Source organism: Gymnodraco acuticeps, unplaced genomic scaffold (genome assembly GCF_902827175.1).
Source record: "Gymnodraco acuticeps unplaced genomic scaffold, fGymAcu1.1, whole genome shotgun sequence".
NCBI lineage: Eukaryota > Metazoa > Chordata > Actinopteri > Perciformes > Bathydraconidae > Gymnodraco > Gymnodraco acuticeps.
In genome coordinates this window covers 1,333,158-1,346,217 of record NW_022991575.1, presented here as the reverse complement: position 1 = coordinate 1,346,217, position 13,060 = coordinate 1,333,158, and the positions used below count along the sequence as shown (strand labels likewise).

At 44.9% G+C, this 13,060-nt stretch overlaps 1 protein-coding gene across 2 annotated transcripts in view; it reads left to right on the top strand.

Annotated features, from left to right (window-relative positions):
- Positions 1–12,808, top strand: part of wdhd1 (WD repeat and HMG-box DNA binding protein 1) — a 37,455-nt gene extending 24,647 nt beyond the window's left edge. For both annotated transcript variants that reach the window (XM_034197533.1, XM_034197532.1), the window contains exon 26: positions 12,413–12,808. In XM_034197533.1, the coding sequence (XP_034053424.1) occupies positions 12,413–12,598 (186 nt within the window). In that variant the 3' untranslated portion in view covers positions 12,599–12,808. The remainder of the gene's footprint in view (positions 1–12,412) is intronic.
- Positions 12,809–13,060: the final 252 nt, after the last annotated feature.

The following is a 13,060-nucleotide window of genomic DNA, read 5'->3' as shown; positions in this document are numbered from 1 at the left end:
AGTACAGGCCTCGGGACAACAACAGCGATAGCTAAATGCAGGGTTCCTACGGGTGCTTGAAATCCTTGAAAATGCTTGAAATTTGACGTGGTGTTTTCAAGGTTGGGAAAGTGCTTGAATTTTGGGAATGGTGCTTGAAATTGAGATAAAGTGCTTGAAAATGTAAATGCTTTACTTTTACAATAAATTGCTGTCTGACTGAATAGTTCGCTTTTTAGATTAAAAGAAAAGAATTGCTTCGCTTCTACATAAAACAGCTCCGCTGCACCGTCCCGCGCTATGCGCGCGACCTGCAAGTGTTTGTGTTACGTGTGACCTGGGCTTTCTGATGAGAGTGATAGATGACTGTGTGCCAGGAGGTTGCAGTTCTCATTCATAACACTCCGCTCGATGTCTCACTATGGATGCGCCTCATCGCGGAGCAAACAGAAGCATCAATCTCATTACGCCAATCCTGATTGGCTGGAGATCTTGACGTCAGCGTCAGGGAAATCACCCCCTATAAGTAGCTTGCGCCACAACGCATGCGCCATTCAAACACCTCTTCTCGCTTCGGAGCACATCTCTATGGTAGCCGGACAAGCTTCACGGTCCACAGACTGAACCCAAATATCCATTTCGGTCGACGGGCGCTTGCCGGCTACTCCTTCTGCTTCGCAGGAAGACGGTAATTACTAACGCTAGTTATTGTTGAAATCGACCTCGCCGCTCTCTTTCCCCGGAAAGTAAGCTAGGTCTGACTTTTTTCAAGCTAGCGTTAGCTTTCTCCCTCACTACCGACACCACGGTAGCGAGGAAGTCTTTTCTTTTCTCTTTCCCACGGAGGAGGAAAGGATTAAAAGGAGCATACTGCCACACCAGTCAGTATTCTCCGGGAATAAAAGACCCACACCGTCCTTTTCTCCGGATTAAGGACAGGGTGGTTACCTCTTTTTCTCCCAACCTACCTGTTGAGAGCGGGTCCTCTCCACGCCACGAGGCGAACAAGATGGACGCCCCTCTCCCTCACACCAGAGGAGTCAGGGACTCGGTGGCTCGACTCTGCGGCTGCGGGTTGAAGATCTCGGGCACAGACACACATCAGGTCTGCTCGTCCTGCCTCGGGCTGGAACACGCCCGAGGCGCTATCGACAACCCCGGCTCGTGCGGACATTGTGTCCGCTTCACCGTAAAGAGCCTCCGCCGACGGCTAGCACGCCAAGCTAGCCTGTCGGAGCAGGAACTCCCCCCATGTCCTCTGACCTGCCGGCCGGCAGTCAAGACGCGGGGACATCTGCCACAGAGAGTGAACCCCTCTCCATGTCGGTCTGGGGCTCAGTATCTGAGATGACCGCAGAACCGGATTCCCGCGCCCTGGCAGGCCGGGACCCGGTGGCGGCAAGACACGCGGGAACGGGACCCCACGCTTTACCGAGCTGGGGCTCCCGGTTAGACCTCACCATGGTCTCACCCGCGGAGGATGTCCTCGAGCTTCACTACGACGAGGACGAAGAGGACGCCTCGGTGTTCCTCCTGTCCGAGTCGGATGAACATGAAGAGGACATCTTCATGTCATCGGCTCAGGCTGCAAAGCCTGGAGCGAGGGCTGCTCTCCCAGACGATAGCACACCAGCTTCGCCCTGTCTGAGTATGGACCTGCAGGCCGTGTGCAAACGCGCTGCGGCCAGACTCGACATCCCGTGGCCTGAAATGGCCAAGGAGACCTCCAGGTCCCGCTACGAAGGGAAACATTTTCCCCAAGCAGCGCGGACAAAGAGGCAACTCCTTCCGGTCTTCCCGGAGATGTTGGATGAGGTGTCGGTCTCGTGGAGAGACCGGCCCTTCAGCAACAAGGTACCAATCCAGGGTGCCTCCTCCCTAGACTGTGACGGAATGGAGAAGCTTGGCCTGCTCCGCATACCGCCCATGGAACCGCTGGTAGCAGCCCACCTCCTACCGAGGATGGGCCCGTCACCAAGCAGGAACCCCACGCTGCCAGCAAAGTCGGACCGATTTCAGTCGACAATGACTGAACGGTCCTACAAAGCCGCAGCGTTGTCCGCCAGGGCCCTGAATGTGGCCTCGCTGCTAACCGCTTACCAAGCGGAGCTCTGCGAGGACCTGTCGGGTAACCCGGGGGCAGCCACTCTGGACGAGATGGCAGCGGTCACAGACATCTGTCTCCGTGTCCAACGCTGCGCCGTCCAGGCCACAGGTAAGGCAATGGGGATCATGGTGGTGCAGGAAAGAGCGAGATGACTCAACCTCACCAACCTCCCAGACCGGGAAAAGGAGGATGTGCTGGATATGCCCATCGTTCCCGAGGGAATTTTCGGCTCCGCTCTTGCTTCCATGCAAAAGAGGTGTGAGTCGAAAAAGAGGGAGGACGAGGCACTCCACCTCTGCCTCCCTCGAAGGGTCCAGCCGCTGCCTTCGCAGCAGCAGTCCTTCGCAGCAGCAGTCCTTCGCCCAAGCTGCCTTGAACCCTGCTCGGTTTAAAACACCGAGAAAGCAGAGGTCGCAGCCCGCCCCGAATCCCCAGCCCAGGCTGGAGACGAGGGCGAGCTGGCCCAGAAAATCTCCGGTTCCGGCTGCAGCTCAGGCGCAGCCAACCCAGAATTTCGGCCAGCAGGCGAGGAAGAAGAAGCGAGCGGCGTGACAGCCCCTCCTTCTCCCCTCCGTGACAGAGCTGGAAGTCCACGGTTCCCCAGCTCTAAATGTGTTCCCGCCGCCTCGAGAGATGCCTCAACACCATCCTCAAGTCCGCAAAAACACATGTCACAAATCTGTTTGTTCCTCTGTCATTAAACATTTGCCGCTGACGCATCCAGGCTTCAGGCCGAGGGCGCAGCTAAAAAAAAATGATAAGAAAAACAATAAAACCAATAAACAGCCCGTCAACTGTTCCCCTTCTGAGAGCAGCTTCGGTATCTCTCAAAAGGCGGATTACAGGCGGGTCTGTGAAGGCACCACCGTCACGCGCATGCGCAGTGCCGGCTGGGGTTTTAAAAGCACCACGGGCATGCGCAGTGCCGGCTGGGGTTGTGAAGGCACCACCGTCATGCGCATGCGCAGTGTCGGTGGGGATTGTCGAAAGGGGGCACCACTGTGTTCAGACACTAGAGGGCCCCATAACACAACAAATAGAGACTCAGAGGGGAAGAGATGTGACATCTCCACTGGCTCTAAGGAGCATGCAGTGGAAGATGCTCACATCATCTGCTTGGGTTTTCAAGACAGTAACACGGGGCTACAGACTCCAATTCGCTGTCACCCCCCCCTCGCTTCTCGGGCATTCTGCATTCGCAGGCCCGAGGAGAGTCAGCCCATATTCTGGAGAAAGAGATTCTCTCTCTCCTAGAAAAGAGGGCTATATCTATTGTACCCGCCGAGCAGAGTCAGGGCGGCTTCTATTCCAAGTACTTCCTCGTTCCCAAACGGGGAGGGAACGGAATTCGGCCAATACTTGATTTGAGGGCTCTGAACAAATATCTAAGAAGATATAAGTTCAGAATGCTCACTCACACATCTCTGCTGCGGCTCGTGCGACAAGACGACTGGTTCACATCAGTCGACCTGAAAGATGCGTATTTTCACATCCCAGTATATTACCCACACAGGAAATATCTGAGATTCGCATTTCAGGGGATCTGTTATGAATACAGAGTACTCCCCTTCGGTCTGTCTCTCAGTCCAAGGGTGTTTGTACGATGTACGGAAGCCGCGATAGCCCCGTTAAGACAACAGGGTATTCGCCTGGCGACCTACCTGGACGACTGGCTGCTTCTCGCACAGTCGGAGCAGGAGGCTGTTACGCAGACAAATGTCCTCGTAAAGCACCTGCTCAACCTGGGTTTCATAATAAACACAGAGAAGAGCATGTTGTGCCCCGCGCAGACTATACTCTTCCTGGGTTTACACCTGAACTCGGTGCCCTTTTCAGCTCGCTTGTCAGCGGATAGAGTGAAAGCTTTCAGAGCTTGTCTCGCTCTTTTCCGGCTGCGCAAACATGTTCTCTTCAGATCATGCCTGCGATTGCTGGGGCTCATGGCGTCAGCCATCCTGGTCGTACGACTGGGACGCTTACACATGAGGGAGTTTCAGCGCTGGGTGGCCGCCCTAAAACTAGTTTCTAAATGCGGTATTTAAATGCTTTTTGAGCTAAAGGATGACTGAGTCACGCAGTTCTACTTCACGCAATCAATAGACTGGCCCTGCCTATGTTAATAATGCAGGCTTGAGTGCTGAGAGCTGTAAAGCAGGTTTCGCCTGAGCAGATCTGAGATTTAAAATCTCTCAAAAGCGATTTAGCCGTTTTAGCTACAGTAACAATTATACAGAGTCGAATAAATGAAACCGAGAAGTCTAATTAAACAAGAATATAACTTACAGTGGTTGCTGCGTCAATAGGTAATGTTGTCACCGGGTCCAGATGCACACTGAGTTCATCAGTTTCTAAATGCGGTATTTAAATGCTTTTTGAGCTAAAGGATGACTGAGTCACGCAGTTCTACTTCACGCAATCAATAGACTGGCCCTGCCTATGTTAATAATGCAGGCTTGAGTGCTGAGAGCTGTAAAGCAGGTTTCGCCTGAGCAGATCTGAGATTTAAAATCTCTCAAAAGCGATTTAGCCGTTTTAGCTACAGTAACAATTATACAGAGTCGAATAAATGAAACCGAGAAGTCTAATTAAACAAGAATATAACTTACAGTGGTTGCTGCGTCAATAGGTAATGTTGTCACCGGGTCCAGATGCACACTGGTTGTTGTTATGCTTGCTGTGATGTTACATTAGTCCGTTCTCTGCTTGTAATTATGCTGAAGCTTCAAAGTTGTATTTATCATCTGAATTTGCCGAAACAAGTTTAATATTCTGAAAGCCAAGACTTTGTTTATTTGAAAACAGATGTAAACAAACTGTGTTTTATATAAAATTGAAGTATAATACAAGTAAAACTACATGTTGCTTTAATCCCATGTAATTGTAGAATGAACACAGTCTTCCTTTGAAGATGTATAAGTCAGGTGTCTTGAGTAGCATTACCTACAAATCATTGTACACATTTGTAGATATTATTTTCCACTTGTTACCATTGTGAGGCTATTTTTATGCAGCTCTGCGTGATTTTGTGGCTACAATTCAGACTAATACACTACCAGAGGTGGAATAAGTACTCAGATCTTGTAGTGAAATTATAAGTACTCAGATCTTGTACTTAGCAAAAGTAGAAGTACCAGAGTGTAGGAATACTCTGTCACAGTAAAAGTACTGCATTCAAAATGTTCCTCAAGTGAAAGTAGAAAAGTATTCTCATCAAAATATAGTGAAAGTAGCGACAGTAAAAGTAGTGATTGTGCAGATTGGTCCATTTCAGAATAATATATATGATATGTTTTATAATGATTGATCATGAAAGTGTTCTCAAAGCTGGTAAAGGTGCAGCTAGTTTGAATGGCTTTGTATACTGCAGGGTAGCTTGTGGATTTACTCCAGGTGGAACTAAAGTCTGATTCAACACTTGATTAGATTTCACATCATTCATCCTGATCTGTGAAGTAACTAAAGGGATTAAATATTTAGTGGAGGAAAAGTACACCATGTACCTCTGAACTGTAGAGGAGTAGAAGTACACCATGTACCTCTAAACTGTAGAGGAGTAGAAGTACACCATGTACCTCTGAACTGTAGTGGAGTAGAAGTACACCATGTACTTCTGAACTGTAGTGGAGTAGAAGTACACCATGTACTTCTGAACTGTAGTGGAGTAGAAGTACACCATGTACCTCTGAACTGTAGTGGAGTAGAAGTACACCATGTACCTCTGACTTGTGTTTACTGCCAACCTAAAAGTACCTCAAAAATAGTAATCAATAATATATTGAAAAGTTATTTGGCTGATTGTTTTATATTGGCTCAGACAGGTTATATGGGACATACAGATGGGTCACTAATTTTGAAATATTAAACTTAGTTTTCTTTTCTTTAATTTTTCATCCTCAAGTAGAATGCTATCACGAAACACACATTTGTTTGTTTATAGCATAAAGAACATCTGATTTAATGTGAGGTAGGGAAATAATCATTTGAGTATGTGTATATAAATATGTAATTTACAACAGCTGTAAGATGCTTGAAAAGCTGGAAAATGCACCTTGAAAATGCTTGAAAAGTGCTTGAATTTGACTTTGGAAAAGGTGTAAGAACCCTGTAAATGGGTGGCTACAGCTTAACATTGTGGAGGACGAGGGGCTGCGTTAGATCATTCGGATTGCATCCAACGTGTCGACTGCACATCACAGCGCATTATTTTGACCCACAGTGGGAACTTCAGTCTCATGCTTTGACTGTTATGAAGACAGAGGAGCGACCACTGTAAACAGGCTTGTCTGTTTGATCAACTGGCTCAGTGCAAAGAAGTACACAGGGCTGGGTGAGAGTGTAAGAGAGAGAGAGAGGTTCCAGGTTGTTGTATTGAATATTCAGGAGAATATTTGTCATTGTTCCAATGATAATAAACAAACATTTGCCTAAGGCAAGGCAAGTTTATTTATATAGCACCTTTCAACACAAGGCAATTCAAAGTGCTTTACAAAAAACGAAAGACATTAAGAAAATGGCATTTAAAATCAGTCATTAAAAAGAAAAGATAATAAAATATACATTAAAAGAAAAAATACATTGATAAAAGTTACAGTGCAGTTTATGTGAATAGTTCAATTAAAAGCAGCGGGAAAAGTCTTTAGTCTGGATTTAAAAGTAGTCAGAGTTGCAGCGGACCTGCAGGTTTCTGGGAGTTTGTTCCAGATATTTGGAGCATAATAACTGAACGCTGCTTTACCATGTTTAGTTCTGACTCTGGGGACAGAAAGCTGACCAGTCCCTGAAGACCTGAGAGATCTGGATGGTTCATCATTTAGCAGGAGGTCAGAAATGTATTTTGGGCCTAAACCATTCAGTGCTTTATAAACCAGCAGCAGACAAAGTACTTGCAAATAGTGGAAATAGTTGTACCCTTCTTTTTAACGAGTTGCTGCTCTTGTTCTGACATCTTCGCTCACGCTGAACACTCACAACACCTGTCACTCCCACATGGCCGAGTGGGCTTTTAGGGAGGGGCGAAAGCGCACCCAGCAAAATAATCGTATTTTGTCAATTATGCTGTTTTCATAATCGTCGCAAGCCATAATCGTAATCGCGATTAAAATACGATTAATTGCACAGCCCTACCGTTACATGTATTCCGTTACAACCCAACCCTGCTTCTAGGCTACTGTCCCGCAGCTGCTGCCTCTCTGTTGGACTCCGGTACTGCACACAGTGGTTACTGCGAACGCAGTAACCACGCCGCAGTCAACCCCGTCGTGCGGGCCGGATGAGAATGTCTGGCGGGCCGGATGTGGCCCGCGGGCCGCCAGTTGGTGGTCACTGGTTTAGACTGTGACATGATGACCTACGTGGATGTTTAGCTTGTCACAGAGAGGCACACACAGTGGACGAGGTGATTAAGTGACTGAAGCTGTTTCGACGCGGGAGAGTGTGGCTGTCTCCTCTCTGCTCTGACTGCAGCTGAGCTGCCTGCTGCGGGAGGCAACTGTGAGTCTGCGCGCCCGTCAGTACTATGGGAGGGCTGAGGGGCTCACGGCAGCTCGTTAACTGCAGAACAATACGTGAGTCTCCAAACACCAGAAAAGTCCCTAATAACACCATTACAAGTCGTTAGATTAGTCGTTAGTCGCTTTTGACAAAAATAAGTAGCCGGAGGGTTTGGAAAGCCACCGAATTTAACGACAAAGTCGCCAAGTTGGCAACACTGGTCTGTGTGTGACTTCTTAAATCGTTTGTTTACATCCCTCACTTCCGTTTCGCTTCTGATTCGCTATCTGAACAGCCAATCAGAGTGATTGCTTGGTCCGACTGCCTGACCCGATGCATGGCCGATTCAACATGTTGAATCGGCCATGCATCGGGTCAGGCAGTCCAAATAAGGCCTGTCACGGCAGACGGTGCGGGACACACCAACCTGACTACGGTGCCGCGAATGCCCGACAGCCTCTGACGGCCTCTGACTCCCAAAATCGGGTTGGTGTGTCAGGACCTTAATACGTTCTGCCTTAGCTCCAAAAACCATTACCTCAGTTTTATCTTTGTTTAATTGGAGAAAGTTCTGACACATCCAGTCATTGATTTGTTCAATGCACTTACTCAGTGTTTGAATTGGAGCATAGTCTTCTGGTGAAATTGTTACGTAAATTTGTGTGTCATCCGCATAGCTATGGTAACTTATTTTGTTGTTTTTCATTATCTGAACCAGTGGTAGCATGTACATGTTAAAGAGAAGAGGCCCCAAGATGGAGCCTTGAGGTACCCCACATGTCATATTTGTCAACTCAGATGTGTATTTACTAATGCTGTCAAAATTATCGCGTTAACTGCGGTAATTAATTTTTTGAATTAATTACGTTAAAATATTTAACGCATTTAACGCATGTGCAGAATGGCCCGCCCCATACATCCCACCAGTGGCAGCGCCAGGGTATGGCTGGGGTAGGCTACACCCATACCAAGAAATGGCTTAGCCCCACCTTGAAATAGGTTTTGTTCATGATCTGTTTGGGTTTGATTGGGGAAAAATCGATCTGTGTGCTGATGTAGAAACTGGATGGTCTTATTTTTTATCTTGGTTTTATGGAGATCATTGATAGACATGCACCCCTGCGTACATTTAGAGTGAAGGGACGAGACAATCCTTGGTTTTCTGCTGAACTGTCCAGTCTCCTGCATGAGAGAAACAAGGCCTGGGCTAAGGCTAGGCAATCAGGCTCAGAGGTAGAATGGCTGCGTTTTAGGCAGCTAAGGAATAGCTTCACTTCACATATCAAAAGTACAAAGTCGAAGTACTATTTGTCAGTTACCACAGAAAATCTAAATAATCCTAGGAAATTTTGGAAAGCCATAAAATCGATATCCACCGGTGAGATCCGTAATGAGCTACCTCCGTGCCTTACCACAGCATCTGGCTCTATATCGGACAGGGCTACTATGCTAAATTGCTTTAATGAGCATTTTGTGTCCTGCGGTTCTATGTTTGATTCTGTTTCTAACTCTGCTTCTGTGAACACCCCAATCCGTGACTCTGAACAATGTGGTCTGGAAAACCCTTTCAGTTTTACTCCTTTTACTGTCAATGTTGTTCATGAAGCCTTATCTAAGTTAGATCCTAAGAAACCGGCCGGCCCGGACAACGTAGAACCTTTCTTTTTAAAGATAGCTGCAGATTTTATTGCTCTTCCTCTTACTACTCTTTTTAACCTCTCCCTCAACACAAATGCAATTCCAAAAGTATGGAAGTCAGCTTATGTCTTGCCTTTGCTAAAAGGAGGGGATGCAACTATTTTAAATAACTATAGGCCAATCTCTAAATTGTCAGTTCTGGCGAAGGTGCTCGAACGCCTAGTGAGTGAACAGGTAAAGGAGTTTTTATGTAAAAATGATATCCTGTCTAAACATCAGTCAGGCTTCAGAAAGCAACATAGCACCATCACTGCCACAATGAAAGTGGTGAATGACATTACGAGTATTTTAGATAATAAGCAGAGTTGTGCAGCTCTATTTATTGACCTTTCCAAAGCGTTTGATACCGTCGATCATCGCATCTTAAAGCAGAGGCTACTCAGTATAGGCATGTCCAGCCATGCAGTAGGGTGGTTTGTGAACTACCTCTCTGAAAGGTCCCAATGTGTTCACTTTGATGGGCTGTCTTCTGAGTGGTTAAACATTGCTAATGGTGTTCCTCAAGGTTCTGTTTTAGGTCCACTTTTATTCTCCATATATATCAACAGTTTAGGTGAAAATGTGGATGAAGCTACTTTACATTTTTATGCGGACGATACCGTGATGTACTGTGCAGGTCCCTCCATTAAGGAAGCTGGTGTTAAATTACAGGCTGTTTTTAACATTATTCAGACTCAGCTTGCTGAACGTAAGCTTCTTTTAAATGTTGATAAAACCAAGGTAATGCTATTTTCAAAAGCTAAAAAGACACCAGAGCCTGTTTTGGATATTGTTTATATTGATATTTTCTCCAATTAAACAAAGATAAAACTGAGGTAATGGTTTTTGGAGCCAAGTCAGAACGTATAAAAGTTAGCGCTGAGCTTTAGTGTGCAATGTTCAAAACAACAGATAAAGCCAGAAATCTAGGTGTAGTCATGGACTCTGACCTGAGTTTCAACAGTCACATTAAAACATTTACTAAGTCAGCCTACTATCACCTAAAGAATATATCTAGGATTAAAAGACTAATGTCACAGCAGGATTTGGAAAAACTTGTCCATGCTTTTATCTTCAGTAGACTCGACTACTGCAATGGTGTCTTCACAGGTCTCACTAAAAAATCTATTAGGAAGCTGCAGCTGATTCAGAACGCTGCTGCTCGAGTCCTCACTAACACTAAGAAAGTGGATCACATCACTCCAGTTCTGAAGTCTTTACACTGGCTTCCTGTGTGTCAAAGAATAGATTTAAAAATATTGCTACTGGTTTATAAAGCACTGAATGGTTTAGGCCCAAAATACATTACTGACCTCCTGCTAAATGATGAACCATCCAGATCTCTCAGGTCTTCAGGGACTGGTCAGCTTTCTGTCCCCAGAGTCAGAACTAAACATGGTAAAGCAGCGTTCAGTTATTATGCTCCAAATATCTGGAACAAACTCCCAGAAACCTGCAGGTCCGCTACAACTCTGACTACTTTTAAATCCAGACTAAAGACTTTTCCCGCTGCTTTTAATTGAACTATTCACATCTTAAACTGCACTGTAACTTTTATCCATTTATTTTTTCTTTTAATATTTATTTTATTAGCTTTTCTTTTTAATGACTGATTTTAAATGCCCTTTTCTTAATGTCTTTCATTTTTTGTAAAGCACTTGTGTTGAAAAGTGCTATATAAATAAACTTGCCTTGCCTTACTATGCAAGGACAAGTACTTGAAGTGGTTACCTGTTATAAATACCTAGGTATCTGGCTTGATGATTGTCTTACTTTTAAACTTCATGTCAATAACCTGCTTAAAAAGCTGAGGGTTAGACTAGGTTTCTTTTTCAGAAACAAGTCCTGTTTCTCTTTTGAAGCCAGGAAAAGGCTAGTCACCGTGACCTTTTTACCTGTGCTGGACTATGGTGATTTGTTGTATATGAATGCACCTGCCTATTGCCTGAACAAGTTAGATGCCGCCTATCACAGCGCACTGAGATTTGTCACACTTACTCATCACTGTACCCTGTATGCCAAGGTAGGTTTGCCATCACTCTCTGTACGGAGGCTCAGTCATTGGTACACGTTTTTTTATAAAGCTTTGTTGGGTAAACTCCCGTATTATAGCTGCTCTCTGAAAACACAGAGAGTTGCAAGCAGCTATTGTCTGAGATCGCATGATGTAGTATTGTTAGATGTGCCAAGAGCAAGGACTGTCTTAGGTAAGACAGCTTTTATGTGCGCAGCTCCACTTGCTTGGAACAATCTTCAGCAAGAATTGAAACTGAGCAATCTCATTCCTCTGCATGTTTTTAAAGCTAGGCTAAATGAAATGCTCGTTGATACTATGGGCACTTGTACATGTCTATAACTATGTAAATGTGCCCGTAAATGTGATTTCTTATTTAATAAAGAATTTTTTTTTTTTTAAATTCACATTTTTCCTTTAGTTTTCAATATCGCGATAAATATCGTACCGTGGACTTTTTATCGCGATATTATCGTACCGTGAGTTTTTGGTATCGTTACATCCCTAGTAGATACAGTGAAGGCTTTGACTTTTCAGTTTGGATATTTAATAAGAAAAATCTGTTACATGACCCTGCAGGAAGCTGAAACCTCGTTAACGACCCTGGGGCTCTGTGTGTGTTTCCTAATTTGTCCTAATGTCATTATTCTGTCCGAATTCAATCAAATAACAATTGAATAGCAGGACGTCACAGTTTGTAGCATCTACCAGTTCTCTATCGGTGGTGTTTTATGTTTTGAGGCTTGTTTGAATATGCATGGGGTTAATGGGCAGTGCTGCAGGTGAAGAGTATGTATGTGTGTTGTGTTTGTGTGTGTGGCCAGACCACTCACCAGGCCTGATGATTCATCCGGGCTCCATTACGTCCAGGCAAGCGCTTCCTTTTGTCTCGGCTGGGAGAGAAAGAAAGGGGGGGGGAAAGCACGAGGAGGGAAAAGAGGCAGCAGGCTGTCAGTAGTGATTATACATGACAGGATGCAATTTCAAACTGCACGCCTGAGTGTGTGTGTGTGTAGTGTGTATTTAGTCATTTGATGTAGGTGTTTGGAGCCTCAATTGAAATGGAAGAACTGTATGATTTTGTTTTGTCCTGTTCCGTAATCAACAGGCATTTCATGTTCTTTTATTTTTCCTATTTGATTCAGTCCTGGACGGAAAGAGCAAAAACTGGAGACCCAGCAGATCTGAAGAAGAGGAAGAGGGCCGAAGGAGGAGCAGAGGGTGCAGAGACAGAGAAAGGACAGGCAGAAGCAGATGAAAATAGTGCCAAGAAGAAAAAATCTCTAGATCCATCCTCCAAGCTTTCGGCATTTGCTTTTAACAAAAACTAAACATTTTATTTTAGTCTTGGTTTCAGTGCAAATGTATGTAGGAAATCTGTTTGCTGCGTTAGATAATGCGTCTGTTATTTGCGGCACTTATCAGAACATAAATTCATTAATAATGGGGCATCCTTTGTTTTGATTTTACATTTACAACACTTCTATAAACCCTTATAAACTGTATTTTACAAATTGAATAAATGTAAATGTTAGTTCACATTTTTAGTCTCCATCCATTTTTTTTGTGTGGCATTGAATTCATTCACAAAGAAGTGAAAAAAGGGGAGCTCATATTTGATGGGCTCTTTCAAGGATATGTCTGGTGTTATATTCAAAAACAACAACAATGACTACATTCTGACTTCCCTTCTGTCTGTGGCTCTCAGCCCGTTTGTTCCTCCTGAAGATGCAAATATATAACAAAAAATAGGTCACCAATGTAAAGAAAATTCCTATTTAACAAAGTAATTT